A 21,232-nucleotide genomic window follows, 5' to 3' on the forward strand; every position below is an offset into this window, starting at 1 on the left:
GGCGCGCCGCGATTGGGAGGGAGACGGCGCCGTCCCATTGGCTCGCTGAGGGCGGCGGGGGCGGGATTGCGGCCGGTTCTGCCTCCCGATTGGCTGGCGGCGGGGCGGGGCGGGCGCGGGGCGAGCGGCGGGAGCGGCGGCGTCTCCCCTCAGGCAGCGCCCTCAGGGCCGCCGGCGGACCCCGGCCCCCAGGTACCTCGGGGAGCCCCGCGGGGACGGGCCTCTGCGCCCCGCTCCCCCGGGAAAACAGCGGGGGGCTGCGGGGAAGCGCCCCCGTGGGAGGGCGGGAGGGTGTGTGCTGAGGGGCTGCCCTGGAGTAGGGAAGGCCACCCCCTGAGGAAGCCCTCGGCCGGGGCTTTTTTTCTGAATAATGCTTTTTTTTTTTTTCAGAAGCCTTCAAAGCTTAAACAGTTCGGGTGCTGACTTTAAACACTGAGCAAAGCAGTGTATTTGGAAGCTGATCTAGTGCTAAGTTTGCTAAAGTGTGCTACGGAAGTTTCTAACAGCTTACCCCTTTCCTTCCCTGCGCTATACCTACAGCAGATTTGTTTCCTGACCTTTATCTGCGAGCTCGTGTTTTGCCTACTTTCTGAGATTACACGAAGGAACTGTCCAACGGGAAACAAAAGTTCTGTGTTGACTTTGTAGTTCACATCCTTGATAACTTCCTAGGGCAAGGTTTGCACTCTGATTTGGGCTTGACAGAGAAAAAAAAAAAAGCTTACGTATCCGATTTGTTCTTTTTCTTAACGAGTTACTCATTTGCTCTGTCTGAAAAATACTGTTTGAAAATGGGGTTGAACTTGGTACTTTCCTTTTTGTCTTTGCCATCTTCTCAGCTTTGTCGCAGAAAGGATGGTCCCCTTCAGCTTCCCTCTGTCGAAGTACGCGCTTTGGGACCCGGTCCCCATGGGTGACACCATGGGTTCACATATTGCCTATTACAGGTATGAACAGGCCTTTTTAGGCGTCAGGTGGCTAACATAAGAATTATGTGATTCAAAGCTTCATCTTAGCTTCTGAGTCTAGCGTATAAAAGACACAAAGGAGAAAGAGACAATCAGTGTGTTTGTAATAAGCTTACAGGATTTTTCTTTGAAAAGATTTAAGTGTTTCTCTTTCTGTGGGGTAATTGCAGTCAGGTGGGTTGGAGGTACCTACGCCTAAACTAACCTACGATTGCTTTCTGTTCGCTTGCTACATGGAAAGGTGTAGAAGTAACTGCATACTTGTAGCTTTCCTTAACCTGCTTTTCCGTATCTCTAAATATCCAAAGGAAGGTATTTTTTGGCAAACCGAATGCAGATAGTATGCTTCAAGTAAAACTTGAAGCTAAGCGTTTTGCTTGCTTCAGAAATCAGGGTTCAAATACCAAAAGTTTTGATTCTTTTTTTTTTGGCTAAAATGAGTCTGGAGGCAAATCTGAAGCACTTGTGAATTTGTAGGGCAGGGTATTCCAAACCTGACTTTTAAATTTAACAGAGAGCAAAAATTGGTCTTTATTACCTAGGATAATTTTCATACAGATATATCTACACTAAGATTTTCAATATTCATGCAAGTATATGAAGATCATTGTGACCGGAGAAGGACATAAAACATTTACTTTATATATGGCTTATCTTGATAAAAAGGTGGGCAGCCCTTACACACAGGTCAGAGCAGCCTCCACATCTCCTTTCCACATAGTGCTTCATGAGTTTAAATTAAAATCCCCAAGTTTTAGCAAATTTTAAAATTAATTACTTTAATTTTTATGAAGGCACTTAACTTAGCTAATCTTGATAAGAGGATGTGAGTCATCTTCACAGTATTCACATAAATCAGTAGCTTCTCTTTGAACTTTCTCCAAGTCAATATCAGGTAAGCTATGATAAGTTAGAATAGTGTTGCTGTATTTACTAACCCAGATTCCAAACTTTTTACTGTTTTACCTTTTTTTAATAAATAGTGATTTTATGGTTACCTCATTCTTCTCCTTACATTGCTGTGTCTTCGAGCTCAGGCTGCTACTGCTTTTAGCATCCATGTCAAATACTGGGCTAAAAGGATAAGATGCCCTGTCAAAGTTAGTTAAACTATGTTGTTTATTTACTCTTTAAATTTATGAAACTTGAGTTCTGTGTTTTAGCCTTAACGTTTCTAACTTGTACACCTTATATTAAAATAATTAACTTGCATGCATCTTAGTCCTATAACAGTGTTGCTCTTCAGCTGAAAAGGCTCTTCTCTCTGCTTGTTATTTATTCTCCAGGGGAAAAAATTGTTTCCACTCTGACCTTAGCTTGCAGGATTAATCAAGCCAAAATATTTTTGTTAAGATAATCATATAAAGCATTCTGTGAATCTGCTCCAGTTAAAGTGTATTCTTGAACGTGAATTATTGGAGTGATGCACAGAACAAGAGATAAAATCCCATGAATATTTTATGTAATATTACTAACTTTTATCTTTTTGCTGTTTAGAGCTTTGGGCTGCTTCTGTATATTTCCTTTTTAAAGGAGGATAAAAGATCTGTAAGCTAGTGCAATAAAGCGCGTTAAAATAATTTGTGCCTTAAACTTGCTTGTTGTCTCTCTTTAGAAATCCAAAATTATTTCTGATAGAGAAAACCTTGCGACTTGCCTATCGCCATGCTAAGCAGAGTGAAAAGAAATTATTTGCCTGTTTTTTACTTGGGACTCTTGCAGTAGATGAAGGTAACTTTAAATATCAAGTAGACAGCCAATAGCAGTTGGTTGAATAAGCCTTTATCAAGGAGCCTGAGTTGTTGCTCTTGGACTCTAACTTTTTGTTTATTTTCAAGATGGGGAAGGCATAAAGCTAACAATAGACCGTTTTGACCCTGGCCGAGAAGTTGCTGGTGGATCGGGCAAAGTTCCAACTGCATCTCTTCCTGGAGACTTTTTGATTCGGTGCACAGTTAATGCCTGGGGACCTTCTTCAGACAGCATCATAGTCCATAGCGCTGAAGATATCAGCTTGGCTTTTAAGGTAGGCAGCTGCTGGCAGCTTTTGGATTCCTTAATAAACTGCCATCTAGGCAGGAGATTGGACTATGCACAGGGCTTAATTTCCAACCCCACCAATTTAAAATAAAACTGGAGAAGTATTGCCTGGAGGAAGACTACTTAGTTGGTGATGTTAAAAGAGCTACTTGAGTGTCATTGAAAAGCGCATTGAAAACTACTCAGAATCAGTGGTCTTCACAGAAGTTCAGGGATTATGCTCTCTTAATCTTCAACTAAAATCTTGCTGTCTCACCGTAAGTTTTCAGCTGGTCTGACCATGAAAAAGAGCAAGATGACTGTGATAGCAACACACTTGCTTAAACAAGAAAGAACAGCTTTTTCTTTCTAATCTGTCACGAGTGAGTTGCGGTATTTGCATTAAAGTTCATTAAAAGCATTGCTAAGCAAGTGACTTGAAAGAAAATCTGTAAAGTCTGCGTAGGCTGGTAGGTACAGCTGAAATGTGTAAACTATTCTGTATTCTGTGGATAGATAATCCAGCAAATACACCTTCCATTTCTGTAATCATTTGCCTGTAGTTATTGCAGTGATACATACATTCAACTATGTATTTTATCATACAAATAGTACTTTACATCAGTTTTCTCACAGTGATACATCCATGTGTTAAAATACAAATTTCTTGAATGCAAGTAGGAAAGCTTCAATGGTCCAATTTGAGCCTTCTAGTTGCTGTTAATTTATTAATTTTTATACAATTTAAGTAACCCCAGGTTTCTGAATATGTTATAAAGCAATGCTAGCAAATGCATTTAAGATGTGTTTAATTTCAAATATATTTTACATTATTATTCATTACGTTCAATATAGCCATGAGCTTTGGAGGCATGGCTTATCTTTTTTTATATGGTGCCTACTGCAGCACTAGCTGTGGTGAATAATTTGACTTCTTACTGCAGTAAAAATGGAATCATTGAAGTAATATGAAGACAACTTTGTGTACCTTAATTTTTTTTTCTTTCCCCTACTTGTAGGATCTGCAGCACAGCCTGTGCAGTAAAGATTCACTGGATCTGTCTAAACTGCTCACTATTAGAGCTCACATTGTTTTCACAGAAAACCTGGATAATCTAAATTTTAGTTTTCATTGGGCTTCTATTACTGCAGCAAATATCTTGGAATACACCCCTGTGAAGTCTGTCCCAATTATTCCCACAGCCCTAGCAAGAAATTTGAATGGTCCTATGAATATCGCACAAGTGCAAGGAACTTACAAATGCGGGTAAGTAAAGGATGATGCTCAAACTCCTTAAGTGGCCTGCCTGGTTGTTGTATGCCTTAAAACAGGGAGGTAGGAGACATCTTAGTGCTTTGCTTTTTAATAAAGTAACTGATGTGAAAAGAACATGATTTCTGGTACCTAGAAAAACAGTACATTAAAAACAAGCAGGGAATGGTATCGGGTAAAAACCTTAAGTTGTTCAAGTAGGAGTTCTTGCTTTTGACCTCAGTAGAAGCACCTTCCTGCTGAGGCAGGCTGAGGCATGTCTAGTCAACAAAACAGCTACAAACAGCATCCAGCTTGTGTAACGATGTCAGTGCTGGCCCTAGAACGCACATCAGATGAATGTGAACAAAAGCTCTTTGTGTTAACCATGCTTATAAAGATGGTGTTGGGGAATAGTCATTCTGGCTGGTAACTGCTTTAATAGGATGAATGAAGCACAGAACAGGAAAATAATCTGAAGCAACTGAATGCCATTTTATTTGGTGAGAGACCTTATGAATGCCTTTCTGAAAGTTACTCAGATTTAACATGACTTGCACTTCTAGATTCATTACCAGAATATTAAGCAAATGTGCTTGATAATTTTTTGATTGACACAGGGAATTAGTAAAAAGCAGTACGTATGGAGAATGGTTTATTTATTTATTTTTTTTCTCAGACTTCCTTCTTGCAACACTTTCTAAACTTTCATCATTCTTTTCAGGATTTTTCTGAAAGACTGACTTGCAAAATATTAATACTACTAATGGTGATGATAATAAAACAAACAACAACAACAAAAAACACAACTTCTGCTTTGTTTCAGCTACCTTACTATGGACCAGACAAGAAAACTACTTCTGCTGCTTGAGTCTGATCCGAAGGCATACGCTCTGCCATTAGTTGGAGTGTAAGTGTTGATTAATAAACATAGATGTGTATATATCTATTAACACACATCTATTAATATATTAATACACATAATGGTTTGGGAGGTATTTGAGGGAATACATAGCGGAAACTTGCTAGTGTAGCAGTCTCTAATCGGATATTTCTTCTTACTTTTAGTTGGCTGAGTGGAGTTACTCATATCGGTAGTCCTCAAGTTTGGGCATGCTGCCTGCGATATTTATTCAGTTCTTCAATTCAAGAAAGGCAAGTCACTTGTCTGCAAAACATAGAAACTATGGGCTGCCTAAAAATGTATCCCCCAGAAATGTGTGGTAAATCGGTTCAAGGATATTTGGGGGAATTCTGCGATGTGTGTGTTGTGTAGGAGGTGGGTCTGTCTGCTTTTGTTGTTCTTCCTGGTTTTGACTTCTGCCTCAAATCTCTTGAAAGCTATAACTGAAGCATTAGTGAGCTGGGCCAATATCCCAAAGAAAGAAGGTGGTAAATATTTACTGTCATTAAGGTCACTGCATTTTTCAGTTTAAATAAGATCTGGCAAGCAGGAAACACTTACATAAGGAGTGGTGTGTTTAGTTGTTGGGTTTTTTTTTTTGAACTTTTCTTATGGGCGCTTTTTGGCATGTGGTTTCTCCCCGCTTGTATCTAACCGACACATTGAAGCACACAGATTTGCAGCTAGTTCTGTCTTGTAATGACTTCCTGCTAAGTAGTCTATTTTTGTAGTTTTTTGCATTCTGATTTTTTCCAGTGTCAAGTTAGTAAATAATCATCCCTCATTTTCTAAATCTTCTCACCTGTAATATTTGCCAAGTTCTTTATATGGAAGCTGGAAGGAGGGAGTTCAGGTCTTTATAATTTTAAAATGCTCTTCTGGTAAATAAAATTTTAGAACAAGCAGTATATGTGTAAGAATTTCTTATGCTTTTATTCATAGTTGCTTTTAAATTACAAAATGAAAACACATTTGGTGAACAGATGTTTGTAATTACAGAATAGACTTCTTTTCCTTAAGCAATTTAAATACACACAAATGCAGATAAGACCCCAATTAGATTTGGTAGTCAAGTTGGATACTTGACTCTCATTAACTTTTACTGATTCTATCTTGGAAGTGGATTAGGTTGATTTGATGAACCATGCAAAGAGAATTAACCTCTGTAGGCTAACTGTTCAATCTGTACATCATATATTTTTAACTCTTAAGTTGAAAGAATCGTTTTAAAGTTGTATGTGAATGTGCTTTTTGAGCATCTTGTTCTTACTGCTTTCTCTGTCCCAGATAAAAGTGAAAAAAAGAATTGTTCTGAAAGCAGTAGTTCCTTTTCCTGGAAATGCACGTTGTTTTCTTTATCCTTAATCTTACTTCTGTGCTAATATTGACTGTTGTGTCTCACTGTTCCCTATCTATATAAAAACAAAAAAACACCTTCAGTATACCTTTTCTTCAAAAAATCTGTTTTTAATATTAATGAGCATTTTTGGAATTCTGAGGAATAATGCATGCTACATGTCTTTATAATCTCTTCTATTGAATTATGAAAAAAAATCACTATAATTTTTATGATGTTTTCTTCTATACTATTATTGAAGTCTTCTAGGAGTTTATTTAAAGTACTATGTGATCCTGAAGGGTTGAACTAGAAAGTAGAAAAATTATTCCCACTATTTCTGTACTTTGCTTTAATTCTTGCATATGGCATCAGTCATAAGTCCCTCTGTTCTGTCTGTGGCTCAGTATCACCCAAAATACAGTAAGTCACCACACTGGTTAATTGTTCAATTATTTGCCCAATATATTGAGAAACTAATGGTCGTCTTCCTGTTTTTTTTTTTTTTTTTTACATATGTACTTTTTTCTGTTTTAGGGTTTTCTCAGAATCTGGGAGGTTTCTTGTTGTGCTTTATTCATTGACACACAAAGACCCAGAGTTTTATGAGTGTGTTCCATGCCGCGGACAGACTGAATTAGGGTTTCAGCTCTTGACTTGCAGTGAAACCGTACACCTCTTTAAAGTAAGTGGCTTGGCTTCTTACTGCATCATGGTAGTTTAAAAAAATCAACTTTAGTGTAAGTACTTAAAGGAGGAGTCACTATAATGTGACCCAAATGAAACTGCAGTGTTTAAAAATGATGTAGCTGTTTAAAGTTGGATGTGTTTGTTTTTTTTTTTCAGTGATTTATTGTAATTTGTGTCTCAGAGTGAAAGCACCACCCAAGTCAGGAACTGCACACTTTTCCAGTGGCATTTAAGAGTCTGTCTTTTAAAACATAGCATGCTGTGTTGGAATTTGCTAGTGTTCTTTCTTATTATGATTCTGATTGCCTATAGCATTTGTTAATCTGGTATACTGTGCTGGATGCTTCCACTGACTGCTATGGGTGATGCATATTTGTATTTCCTTTCTGGAGAGCAAAGCTAGGAATGCAAAATGGAGTTCAGTGGCTGCTAACCTGCAGAGCTCTTCCTGTGATGCAGTAACAAAGCAGAAGCAATTCCATCTTTTTGCAAAGTAACTGTTTGAAAGAATGTGATACAGAGCCTGGGGGATATTTAAAAGGTTTGCAGAAATCCTAGGAATCTCATTTCTTTAAATGTTTTCCTGGGTGCATGCAGAACCTGAAGCCGAGTTGTTCATTTGCTCAGTATGTGCTTCTGGGTTCTGTTAGAGAAGCAGTTAATGTAACGTGTCCTGTGCTGTTCTACTGTGTGCTTTCTCCAGAAAAAGCTTTCTGCAGATGGCAAAGCTTTAGCAACACAGCCTTGCTTCTGTTGTCTCCAGGATTTTCCTAGCTGTATGTGAATAAGCATAGAGCAGTTACTGTTTCTTATGATGGTGAAGACTTGTGGAAGAGCATCTAAGCAGTTACAGCAAGGAAGCATCTGCTCATGGCTATAATTAGGCTAACTACTTTACAGAGTAGCAGGGGGAACAGTGTTAAACAGGAAGGGAAGCTGCCTGCCTCCTTGTAGTGGTAAAAGAATTGAGAAATGAAAGTAAAGGCCGAGCAACAAATAATCAGATATAAACTTCCTTAAAACTATGTCTTTGGGAATAATCAAAAGTTGGAATTTGCACGCTTCACAAATACATAAAATTCCATTTCAGAGTGTTGAACCTTCGGACAAGATCCCTATCCAGTTTGAGTTGAGTGCAGAAAACCAAAATGCAGAAACTGAGTTCTTCAGCAGAATCTGCAAGAAACTTCCTATTAGAAGGTAAATCTTTCAGATGTCAGCTATGCACAAAACTGAGATACTTTTCAGATGAGATTTTTTGATCTCTGCTGTGCAGGATGGCAGGCGAGCTCTGACTACAGTGATGATCTTGCATTAAAATCTGAATAGGCTTGTGTTTATTCCTAGAGTTCATGTTCAAGTAAGATGGTTAAGCTGACCCTATAGCCAGAGAAAAATACTAATAGTGCTACTCTTCTTACTAGTGGTTGTAATTAATACAGTGGATATTTCTACAAATGTTTCTTTACTGATGGAGCTTAGTATTTTCACTGTATTAAGTTTTCTGTGTCCTTTGATCCAAATCTCTAGCTGAAATCTACTTAAGTTGGTAAAAATTTGGTTTTGCTTCTGACTTTTCAGAGCTGAAACCTAGATATGTTGAAACTTAGATTTTTGGGAACCTGACGTATCCATCAAATTTTTGGTTATCTGTGGCTGATTGAAGACAGCCTTCAATCTCCTTTAAACAATCTTTGCTTTAGCACTTTCTATCTTTCTAACATAAATCAGTGCTTCACTGTTAGAATGTCACTTAAATACTGTGGAGAGATGTGGAGAGAGAGGATTAGTACCTTTTTTTATTGCCCAAAAGCAGCAGATGTATTTTCATTGCTTGGTCGCAGAGCTGTTTTCTGTTTTCCATATGAACTCCCTGGCTAACCAGGGAGGCGTAACTATTTCTAGGAAAAAATGTTGCTGATATTTCACTGTAGACTGCACAATGACAAATATGAAGATTCATATTAGTGCTGCCATATCAGACAAGCAAAGGTTTTCTGTTTGACTAATGGTGTTTGTTAGTCCTCCCCACAGTTGTTCACCCAGTAAGCTGTCAGCAAGTGATCATGACTCCGGTGTAGAAGATGAGGATTTATCCCCGAGACCCATTCCAAGTCCACACCCAGTGAGTCAACAGGTAACTAAGTAAACAATTGCTCTAGGCTTCTCAGATTTTAGATGTGATACTTCAAGCACTGAAGCTAGTTGTAAGGGGGTCAGAGAATGTAAAGCTTCTGCCTCAGATTGCTAGCAGGGGGAAAACAGAACTGAAGAAGTGGACTGAGATTCTTAGCTCTGTCTGTAGTCAACCTGCCTTTGTGCCAGGGCTAGAGATGCCAATTCCTGCATATGCTAGCATTTGGGAACGAAGATAGTAGGTTCTACTCAAGGAGTCTCTCTAATATTATATGGAATAGCCATGGTGTCTGAGGTAAAGAAGGGTGCTGCAAACTTCCTTTCTTGTATATTTCTGGGTAAAAAAACAAACAAAAAAAATTAACTCGAGTGTGTACAAATATAATGAAATACCTGCAACAGAACATGTCTGGTAATCCACAACTGTCATGTCCTTCTTGACCTCCTAGTGGGGGCTGTTATGTACCGAGTCTAACAATAATAAGAGGGAATATGTAGCCTATCTCTGGAAGGGGAAGGATTTATACTGCAGATTGATACAGAGCTTTTGTTTCATAGACACGGCTGTTATGCCATATGAAAGCAATACTGTTGTATGAAAATGATCCTGGATATCTTTCTTTTTTCTATATCTGGATTCTCTAATCTTTAAAAAGGTATTTCATATATAGTTGATTTGGAGCTAGTAACAGTCAAATACTGGTTCTAAATGGAAACACCATCTTGGAGAAACACTAGGAAAATTCTGCATGCGAAGAGCAGGAAGCTCACTTTAAAATGCTGTCTTAAACTTGCCTGTGTAATTGTCCTCAGGTTACCAGGATCTTTCCTTCAGTTCCTGAACTGTCCCTTGTTTTGGATGGGAGCTTCATGGAATCAGGACAGTTGCCTGAGCCTGTGGGGACTTCAAGTGCGAAAAGTCTACCTCGAGCGCTACATCAGCCTATTAAAAAGAAATGGTGCTTGGGATCTATGTATTACCCCACCCAGTACTCTGATGACAAACAAAACTTGCCTGATAATATAGGAGATCCCTCTTCGAGGCAATTACCAAACCATTTAAATCAGAAAATTCCACCTTCAAGGCCTTCCAGGGGAAAGCAAGCTCAGCTACAGCAGCAGTTGCACTGTAAGAATGCCTGTCCTCAATCAAGAAAAAGTTCTGGATCTTCTCCTTCAACCCCTTGTAGTGGGCCTTCCCCAGATGCATCTGAGCACCAACCCAGAAGGCCACCACAAAGGCTTGCGTTAAATGCCGATGGAGTTGCACAACAGGGAGAGCCTCCAGTTCGAAGAACCTCGGTGTCCAATTCCAGGCAACTTCCTGCTGTTACACAGCCAGTCCTCTACAATTCTGCTTTTCCGCCGCAGAGCTGCAGAAGACCACCAGAACTGCAGATGCCAGTTCAAGTTCCACCTTGCTGTCCGACCAGCGCGTGCAACTGTCAGTTTCCTGCTTCCATCCAGTATAATCCAATGAACTCATGGCAAGGAATTGGTAAAATGAGCCCCAAGCATGGAGCAGAAGTCCCGTCGGAGATGGCTCAGCAAAATCCATGTACAGTGCTCCATCAAAATATCATTTGTCCGAATATTTGCTGCAATCCAGGATATACCACAAGTAACCCCATAAGCGTGGGATATCATGGGAAAATGGGCAACTGTTCTCTTGAAAATAGCTTGTCACATGGGATAAGACCGCCTTCAAGTGCAAGCCCCTCTAGTCCACAGTTTTGTGGAGCCCACTCACCATGCCTACACCTGCCTGCTTCTAAAGCAGGATCAGATAATGGGATGATGGGATTATCTCCAGATGCTTACCGGGTTCTTACAGAACAAGACAGACAACTCAAATTACTTCAAGCTCAGGTTTGTTGAAATGGCTGCCTTCTCCTCTGCCCTTTTAGTGGTTATGCTTTGATAGTTCCCCTGCCAGAGGAATTAAACTAAATGTCCTCGTGAGGACGAGAAAGCTTGTCATACCGTGTCCAGTTTGGGGGTGGAATTAGCTCTGCTAATTGATGTCACTTAAAACAATGGAAAATTTTGACTTTGCTAATTAAGCTTTGTATTTATTTTTATCATAATTCCAAAATACGAAGGTTTGTTTTCCTTTCAGCAGACTTCTGTAATGCAAATGGATATGACTTCTATATAAATACTTTTATTTATATATATATATATGCTTTTCTATATTAAAAGTTTGTGTATATATGCGTGTGTGTATCCAGGCTAGAGACAGACTGTAGACTTTGGCATGAATGTAAGCATACAGGTAAAACAGAGAACATTGTCATATGTTACTTTACCCACCTTTCAAGCCTACAGCTTCCTGAGTTGTTGAGGCCCTTGATTAGAAAACTTTAATAGTCTGTTTGCAGCAAACTGGCAGGATTCATCAGGTGTTTGTTGCTGGGCTGGAAAATTGGGTTTTACTGAACTCACTAAATTTTGTTGTGATACCAAGTCAAGTTCCTTGAAAGTACCTACCTCGAGTTACACTTCTGCAGGGTGTGATTTAGGACTGAAGAGCCAATATTTGAATTCTGCTGGTGATGAATGATGGGAATAGTACAATTCTAGGCAATACGCATTTTTCCTGCTTAAACTAGAAAATTGAAACTGAAATCTGCTATGGGTATAGTTCCTGCTTGTAAAATCAAGCTCTCAAAGCATGGATTGTGCATGAGGGAGGGAAACCACTCCATATGGTATAAATGCCTTGGAGCTGTGAATTAATCAACAGGGTGGATAGAAATACTAGAGTAAAGATTGCCTGGGCAACCCTAATTTTATCATTTGAGTGCTCATATTTGTGATTTAATACAAAGCTGGTTTAACACAGTATAGGGACAGTTGGCATATTAAAAGCTTGGCTGGTAAGTGAGTAATAGGCTTTATATATGAATGAAGGGGACTGAAAATACTTCCAACAAGTGTGCTGTAAATAAGCTTTCCTCAAGTTTTCTTGGTGTAGGTCTGCCAGCATGCATAAAACCTCTTATTTGCTAGTGCTGCCAGTGTCAAAAATGATGTTTTGATTTATGCTGCACGCACGGCTGAGGACTGGGATGTTAATCAGACTTCTGTGGCAAGGCAGCCTGGATTTGAATCCAGACCTTAGAGGATCCAGGTTTAATAATTCATTTCTGCCACTTTATTATATTTTCCTGTACAAATGATACCATTCTGATAACTGTTACAGATCCAACGCTTATTGGAAGCACAGGCTCGTCAGGCTTGTTCCTCCAAAACAGCCGCGTCTAGCAATGCTCAGCAGCCTGAGAAGCAAGGGGAACTTGTTACTATGGAAACTCAGCCCTCACCAGGTTTGCCCATGAGAAAAAGTGTGAGCATTGCTGTGAGCACAGGTAACACTTTATTCCTTAAGAACAGACTGGCATTGCTTTTTCTGGATGTTTCTGTGATTTTTTCTGTGTACAAAGAAGGGAATGTATTGCGGAAATGTTGAACGTTGGCAAACATACACCTAGATACCAAAACCAGCCGAGTTTGTTTTGTTTTGTTTGTGTTTGTGAGTTTAGGCTGGAGTTACTTTAGTCTTTGGGCTGCAAAGACAGTGATTTCCATCACTGGAGGAGTTATTTTTCCAACAGCTTTAGCAAGGTCTTGTATTTTTAATTATGACTTGTTGTAAGAAAATATCCGCGTCTTTTTTTTTAATATTAATATACTATTCTGAAAAGTAGTAACTATTATCCTATCTGCTGTTCTATTAAATATAGTATTGATACCATGCTTTCTGTAACTCATGCAGGTCTACGCGTGGAGGGGAGACTGCATTCTTTTTAATTTTAGCAAATTACGCAGGTGTAACTGTAAGGTTACATATTAATGTATTGGTTCCAGTTTAATCCATAGAAAAAAAATTTGGTTATTGTGGTAATTTGGTAAATTTTCAAACAGGTTCAAGGGCAGTACATTAAAACACTTTAATACAACCATTTATTTTCTTCAAGTACGCTTTAGGAGCATACTTTGTAATGTAGCACTTGAACAATGCTTTGGCAACTCCTAGCTGTTCTAAACCTTAAATCACTTTTAAAATGGTGAAAAAAAATTCAATGTGAGCAAATGATTCCTCTAGCTTTACAAAACCAAACGGTTTCAAAAGATTGTAATGACTTTCCTAAATGGGTAAAAATCTTATTCTTCTCTTCTAGGTGCTAGCTTATTTTGGGATGCACCCTCAGAAAAACAGGATGACTCCATACCACAAGGAAAGAAAGAGGATGCAGAGATTTCTAAGGAAGACATAAACATTTCAATTAATGCTGAGCAAGATGCAAGTAACACAAGTATTGCTTCTTCTTTAAAGGTGGTTGACATGCCCAGCTTTGTAGACAGTATTCATCTTGTGGAAGAAGGAGCTAATCAGAATACTCTCCAGTAAGTAACCAGAAATATCTCATGTTCACATAAGCTGAACTACCTTGCAGAAGTTACTACTTTTTATATTTTTTCATAATTCTTTTGTGAGAATTATGAAAATGATCACCTGACTTCAGTTGTGTTCTTTACCTTCTTTGTTTTTTTAATTATGCTTTGAATTGTACAGCTTGCCGAAACAGTTGTCTGTAGAGTTTGCATTTATCAGTCATACACATTTAGCTGGCTTACCTATCAGCAAGAGCTGATGGCAAAAGCCTTTAGCTTGGAAAAGCACGTACGGTGCTGGCAGCGTTCCCTTTCTTACCTTAACTCCTGAGCAGAAAGGGGACACTGCTGTAGTTATTTGCTTTCCTACAGTGACTTTTCAGCATTCAGAACCATTTCAGTTCTGAGGGGCTTATATGACTGATTACGATATGTCCTCTGAATTTCTCTACATTTTGCAGCTAATTACATTGCGCATGCAAGTGCCACGTTCATTGATATTAACTACATTATTGTTAAGGTCAGATTCTTCAAGTAGCAATAACTAATCTCAGTCTAATTTGGAAAGAGATTTTAGAAATATTTTTGGTTATCTGTATGGATGTTACTTTTACACAGGGAACAGCTCAACAATTTGACACTTAATAATCTAACGTTCCCTGAGTATAAAAAGTCAAAGGAGGGGGAATATCCTTCCAGTTAAATTAGGCTTCTAAAATAATCGTATTGGGAAAGATGGATGATAATTAGGCCAAAATTTAAATATTCGTAGTCCTTGAATACAATATTATCTACAAATATGTAACACTACCAGTAATGTTACTGATTCGAATTGCTCTTTTGAATATCATATTTTAAAGAAATGCCATCTGAAGTTTCTCTTCAACTTGGATACATAAACCTGGGAAATTGTTGTGTAAGTGTCTTATAGTAAGAACACAGAGTGTCACTCAGATTTCTCTGAAGAGGAGGGGGACATTTTGGGGACTGACAAATAATTGTTAGTATAAGAGTAACTGATAACCTACATTGACTATCTAGTATGTCACGTGATTTAAATCTTATCGCTTTCAGCACAGGCAATGGATCGTTCGGGTTCTGAAATTCCATTATCTTACACCCGTCTCTTGAGGAGGGACGGGTAGAGGAAGGAGGGTCACTTAACGATCTCTTTGGGATGATAGTACTATTGAAGTGTCTGGTCTCAAACGGTTTGTGCAACGTACACACAGATAGCAGAGGATGCAGAGCATCGTTTAACTCATTTTAGAATATTTACCCTTTTTATCTGAAAACTTCAGGGCAGATTATGATTTCTTTCACATTTGTTATAGAGAAACATTTCAACTAGGGGGTTGTTTTCAGTTTGTGATATTTGGTCTGCATTCTGTATGTGTGTACTTGTAACCGTCTTTGAGAAATTCTTCCAGTGTGGTCTTCAAATTTCAACAGGACTTCTTTCTAAAACCAAGGTGAGTAAATGGTAACAAAAGATACCTTCTGAATAAGTCATGTTTCAGAACATATGGAAAATATGACTCATAACGGCTTTAAGTGTCCACAAAGATATTGAAAATGTAAGACTAACTCCAAAATTTTAGTGACTTATTTTATCTGCTTTAAGGTCAAGTCAGTGTCATTGAGTTTTACCAAATCCAGAGAAGCCAATGCTGTTTGCAAAATCATCATTTGAAAAGCTATTGAGGCTGTTGTAGTCTTACCCTGCAGGCTGTGTTTCTTCGGTCCTCAAAAGGCTTCTGCTCCTTTCTGCAGTCATTTTATTTCAAAGTCTCAGGCAGAAGACAACCAAGAAATGTTAGACTCGCTCTCCAGTGGTCTGTTTTCTCCTTTTCTGGTATTCATGGATAGGCACCAGTAGCGATGACTTTTGTTTTCCATTTCAAATAAATATATCTACTTATGTCAATGGTCTCTTTCAGAAATGAAAATGTTTCCCAAGCACTTGTTCACAATTCATCCTTACAAGAAAGCACTAGCATGTGCTTACAGGAAGAGCCAACAGAGGGAGCCAGCAACCATGTGGTGGTAACAAGTGAGCAAAACCTAGAGCCACCCACCTCCTTGTTGCCCCGGCATCCATCAGAGGATCAGAAGCTCTACCAGGACTTGCTGGTAATTCATTTAAATTTCATATTCAGATCTGAATGCAACAGTTGCAACAACACACTGCTGAAGTCATGACGTGGTATTGGCATGACTGAAAACCGCATGCAATTTTCAAGTTCAAATGATATGCTCTACAGAAAAGTTCCAAGTTTGCAGGTCTTCCTTTTAAGACCTAAATGGCTATTCCTCATTCTTCTGTGCATACATGGAGTACTGTCTACTGCCTAATATATAATTCTGTAGTTATAAGATGGTATCAGTTAACTTTCCCCAATTAGCACCCTTTAAAATAGCACAGCACTTTACCTTCAAGTCTCTTAAAGGATGGAGGCTTTAATCTTGAAGCAGAATGTCGTGTTTAAATTCAGTACGGACTCTCACAGAAAGCTTGAAATGTAAGGTAGCACAGTGTTCCTGTACACCGATGTGACTTTACGTGATTGCATCTGAACTGAATCTGAGTTTGGCTTGTCTGTCAGAACAAGCTGTTAACCCATCTAGTTGTATGGTAAGTTACAAAAGAACAAAACAATTTTCTTTCACGACAGCTCCAGCATGTCATGATAATTTTGGCAATGTGGTCCCTTCCCTGCTCCCTTTTTTCTCTAGGGCCAAGTCAACCATCTCTTAAAGTCCTCAGAAGAGCAAGGTCACTTGCCAGTAAAAACAGGATTTGTTAGCGATGGTCCTAAGTATCAGAGTGTTGATGATGCAACAGAACAGGACTCCGAGGCAGACATGGGAGCGGTGGATAAAGAGAGCGTGATTAGTGCTACGCTCAAGCAACTGAGGAGTCTTGGAGTGACAATTGAATCGCCCAGCAAAATGAAGAAAAACACACACAAAGTGGAGAATGCCAGGTAAAATACCAGTTATTTTGAGTAGTAGCTTCTAGATCCAACCACAAATGAAGATTGGCTTAGTGAGTGAAGAAGGGACTGTGTTCACTGCCAGTGGGGATTTGTTTGCAAGCTTGATCTGCATTTCCTGCACAAAGATGAAACACTAACCCATGCTATGGGTATTTCAGATAGCTTTAAGAGGTCTGTTAGCAAATTCAGTTTAGCTACGTGTAACTCAAGTAGCTCTAGCTGTGCATGCAGTAGCACACAATAGAGTATTACAGAGAGGCATTGGTTAAACTTGGGAGGCGGAATGGTTAGCAGCTATAGTTATTTTTTGTCACTACTTCTTAACCCTTGTCTTGAATTTCACCATTATAAGTTATGATAGCAATTTCACTTCCTTATATAATCAAAACTGGTTCTGTCCTAATCACTTTCGTAGGCACTTTGAATTGAAACAGAGGGAGGCTGCAGTGGCTGGCCAGGGAAACAGCCTTCGTGAAACAGGAGGAACAAAATGGAACAGAACAGAATAGTTTCAGTTACAACAGACCTTCCAAGATTGAGTCCAACGTCAGGGCTGACCCAAAGTTAAAACGTCATTAAGAACATTATTTCTGAAGAAGTGTGTTTGAGGCATGGATCTTGTTCATGTAGGGTAGGGCTGACTGCCTGATACGCCTTCAGTTTCATCCTTATTGTCTTCTTGATACTAGTATACAAGTGTTAGGTAAACCAAAACTGTCTCCTAATTAATCTTCTCTTCAGCTGTGTATCAAAAGCTATTTCCAGTCATAGAGTTTCTGAGCGCTTTTCTCTCATTATCACTTGAATTTCATCAGATGCTTCTCCAGAATTTCTGTGCTACCTTCTTGGCTGCAGAGTCTGTTGGTGTCCTTTTAATGTCAATAATATGCTGATACGTGAACCTGTAAGACAAAATGAGAATTCTTGAATTTTTGTCTTCAAAGTTGGGTCAGGGAGTGGGGTTCTTCTTTCTGCCATGTTGATGGCTGATAAGTAATTCTGAGGAAAGGTCTCCAGCTCAACAGAGAAAGAAACAACAGTGAAGCTCCATAGCCCGATTTGTGGTGGTGCATTTGGGTCAAGAATTTACTCTCCCTAAGCAAACTTCATAATTAGTGCTCAGTGAAATAGCAAGATTCTTTATGTGAGAAAAGTGGATATATTAACTTCCTCTATGAAGCATGTACTAAATGGAGTAGTTTATAACCACTACCAGTGTGCTAGAGCCTGTCCTGTCTTTAAACTAAACACTTAATGTGTATAAAGAATTATTGAAGCAAGTGGATGAATGAACGTGTCTCTTACTGAAGGATGTCTTCAAAAGCTAGAACCTTGTCGTGCTTTGGAAAAGACAAGATGTCCTTGGTGTCTCTGGTACTGGGCTTATCTTATATTGAGATAAAAACTTGGGGTTGGATGGGAGCATGTAGTCTTAGGGTCAGAGGCTTGTGATTTCTCATTCACTGGTGAAAGTTGACAATAGCTCAAATCTGCTTTAAAAAACAAAATCAGCTTTGAAATCAGCTAGAGGTTGGTTCTTCCTGGTAGCGGGGTTGTGGTCGGTATTGAATCAGAAGGGAATATCATCAGTTCTCCGAGACAGTGGCTGAACGCTGTCAGCGTGACTGGCTGGAGAGCTGCTCTGCAGGACGTGCAGAATGTCTGGCCTCAGCACTGAGCAGTCTGCTCAAGCTGTGTTGCCCAGGAGGAAGGAGAAATCAACGCAGAGAGCAAAATGAAATTATCAGGTTATACTGTGAAATGCATACTTCTTTCCCTGTAACGCTAAACTAACTTTTTGCTGCTTTATTTCAGCATCCTAGCATGCATAAATCCCGAAGCGGTGATTCCTGGACTAAATTACATGTCATTTGCCAACGTCAGCATGTATGGCTTAACTCCTAACGTGGTCGATCTGAGCATGGAAGCAAACGCTATAGCACTCAAGTATCTCAGTGAAAATCAGTTGTCTAGACTTTCTCTCAGTCGCTCAGGCCCAAATCCTCCTGCTGATTTCTCTTTCCAAGACGGCTCGCATTCAAATATGGACAAGAGTATGGTGGGCCTTAGCCTAATTTCACCAAACAACATGTCCTTTGCGACCAAGAAGTACATGAAACGATACGGACTGATACAGGGCAATGACAGTAGTGAAGATGAAGAGGAATTGCACATTCAAGGTGGCAGCTGTGGCGCTGACAAAAGTGAAAACGTGCTGCACAACAACTGTACCCCTGTGTTGGATGGCTTCAACCACTGGACTGAATTATCCAAAAGAATAGATGAAGGACTCCCTGCTCATCTGAGAAGTCGCAGCAGAGAGTTAACTGCTAATGCTCCTCTGCCAGAATTAAACAGTCCTATGTTAAGAAACATTACAAACGATTTTTTTCCTCCCAGAGCAGAACAAGCAAATGAAAACTCAGTTGAGATTTTGAAGGATTTAAAATCAAACCACAAATTGTTACCTGGGAAGGTTGAATTCACTGAACGACCTGGCAGGAAATATGAAGGAGATATTAAAGTTTTCCCTGGAAATCTGCATACTTCAGCCCTTGGAACATTAAACCAGTCACACAGCATGAACTCTGTTGGCACCATTCTTGATGTAAAACAACTCAGGCAACTGCCAAAGTTGTTCTGAACATCTCCAGAGATAACTGGCAGATGCTGTTTCAAATCTTAAGTGGGAACCCTCTGTAAAAGACTACAGGAAACCAAGGATTAAGCTATCTTTTATGAGGTCGCTTTGTTGTAGCAACATTAAAATGTGCAGAACTGAGCTTTCGGTCCAGTTTGAGAGCCACCTCTAGATGCCTGGTCAAGTCAGTGCTGGTCAGCGTTGAAGTATGTTTGCACTCGTGTTTACAGTTAAGCATAATTTTAAAGTATCCAGGAGGTGAATCGACTTGAAGCCTTAATGAAGCTTTAATAATGATGCTTATCTAAATGCTCGTTTGTCGAATTTTTTAAATACTGACTTTTACGTGTTTGTGCCGACTGTGAGCCATCGCTATGGTATGGCAGAGCAGGGGCAGCAGAGCTAAAGCACTAACTTCTAGAAGTCTGCTGAAACGTTCGGATTACTGTGTGGGGGTTGCGCTGGGTGGGAAGGGAAATATAACCATGGTTTTACTTTGCATAAAGTTCTTTTGAATTCAGGCAGGGAGGCACATGTAACAGACTCTGTATCATGAAATCTTATAAGGAAATTGGGGAGAAACTAGCACTTTCATAACTTTTGTGATTTTTTTTCTGAATGAATGTTTTCTATTTATTTAATAACTACATATTGTTCATAAAGGTCAAAGATTTCATTAAAAAAATAAAAAATCTCCCGTTGTTTGGTGTAGCCTTCATTTAAGACGTTTGCTAATTCTTAGTCACTGTTCAGAATGACTAACAAAGTATGAGGATGTCACCTGGTAATAACTCTTCAGGAATCCCAATATTGGATGGGAGGGTAAGCAAATAAATAAATAAATGTTCCTCATTAACACACAGATTAGTCTGAAAGCTGTACAGTGTATTATTGGGATTGCTATTATGGGACGATGGAAATTGAGGAGTTCAGCTATTGGTTTTCTGTTCAGACTTGGACTTTTGTACAAATTTTTAGGTGTAGTAGATGCTTCTGGGCTTGTGGTGTCGGTTGTGTTCCTACTGGTGCAGGAAGCCCCAGGTGCCCAGCGCTGGCTTTGACAGCTCGGCTTCCTCTGGCAAGTCCTAAGGACGTGGCTCCACCAGCGTCACTGCAGCGAAATGCAGCTCCCTTCTGACCTCCTGGTCTTGGAAACGAGGCCCTGGCGGTGGAAGTTGCAATTTATTCCAGTTCCCACCATCCGTAACGGGGAGGACGGAGCCGAATGACATAGTGCCATCTGTTTTCTCCCTGGCTGCGGTGCATCAACACGCTTCGGGCTTAATGGGAGTCTGAACAAACTTTGTTTTAATGATGGCATTGTCTCAACACAAGTTCAGCCCACGGTGCTGACCTCGTCTTTCCTGCTCAAAGGGTGTTAAAGCAGAAATTAAAGCAACCCCTGCCAAAGTCCCAGGCTTTTCCCTTTCAGAGCTGAAGGACTGGGGTGGCTCTGTTAGCTTACGGTATGTTTGATTATAGACTAACTGCTAATTAATTTATTACAGTAAGAGTTCCAGCATCTACCACCTCATGGGCCTTTGTGGGCTAAGAATCAGGCTTGAATAAAGCTACTATTTTTTTTTTTGGAGCAAAGCTGAGCTGCCTGGACCTAGAGAGGAAGGCGGCAGCTTCATGCTGTGTCAGAATTTCTCTCCTCGCAGCAGCCTCTTCCATCACCAAGAATATTCGCTTCCTTTCAGGAAAGCTGCTACTACTTTTCCGTGCCGGGAAGAAGAGAGGCTTTCCCACTCCGAAGTGCTAGCGGGTCGGGCACGAGCTTACAATCTGGCAGCCTGGTTTCTGCTGAAGTAGCCAAAAAATAGTTAATGTTTTTGGACATTCCACTGGGATGAATGAGGCAATTCATACCTCTGAGCTATTGTTGT

General features: G+C 39.7%; 1 protein-coding gene across 3 annotated transcripts; it reads left to right on the forward strand.

The window, feature by feature from the left end:
• The first annotated feature begins 43 nt into the window (after positions 1-43).
• Positions 44-20,037, forward strand: STIL (STIL centriolar assembly protein). 3 transcript variants are annotated; one of them, XM_080602713.1, is made up of 16 exons: positions 44-192; positions 840-947; positions 2,584-2,699; positions 2,807-2,994; positions 4,007-4,254; positions 5,066-5,149; positions 5,308-5,394; positions 7,017-7,164; positions 8,260-8,369; positions 9,204-9,306; positions 10,119-11,174; positions 12,511-12,676; positions 13,490-13,715; positions 15,644-15,836; positions 16,440-16,690; positions 18,518-20,037. In XM_080602713.1, the coding sequence occupies exons 2-16, from the start codon at positions 856-858 to the stop codon at positions 19,344-19,346; spliced, it is 3,897 nt and encodes a 1,298-aa protein (XP_080458839.1). In that variant the 5' UTR covers positions 44-192; positions 840-855; the 3' UTR covers positions 19,347-20,037. The 3 variants fall into 3 exon arrangements, with proteins under 3 accessions (XP_080458839.1, XP_080458837.1, XP_080458838.1); XM_080602711.1 differs by having other exon boundaries at positions 45-192; positions 9,192-9,306; XM_080602712.1 differs by lacking the exon at positions 44-192 and adding an exon at positions 276-678 and having other exon boundaries at positions 9,192-9,306.
• Positions 20,038-21,232: the final 1,195 nt, after the last annotated feature.

This window comes from Anser brachyrhynchus (assembly GCF_964034855.1).
Source record: "Anser brachyrhynchus genome assembly, chromosome: 8".
Lineage (NCBI taxonomy): Eukaryota > Metazoa > Chordata > Aves > Anseriformes > Anatidae > Anser > Anser brachyrhynchus.

What these genes read in the sequence shown, in the direction of transcription:
- STIL (XM_080602711.1), top strand. Translation starts at nt 856, where the DNA reads ATGGTCCCCTTCAGCTTCCCTCTGTCGAAGTACGCGCTTTGGGACCCG. An exon ending in TCACATATTGCCTATTACAG is followed by an intron (nt 948 to 2,583) that starts GTATGAACAGGC and finishes GTCTCTCTTTAG; the next exon opens with AAATCCAAAATTATTTCTGA. An exon ending in AGTTCTTCAATTCAAGAAAG is followed by an intron (nt 5,395 to 7,016) that starts GCAAGTCACTTG and finishes TTTCTGTTTTAG; the next exon opens with GGTTTTCTCAGAATCTGGGA.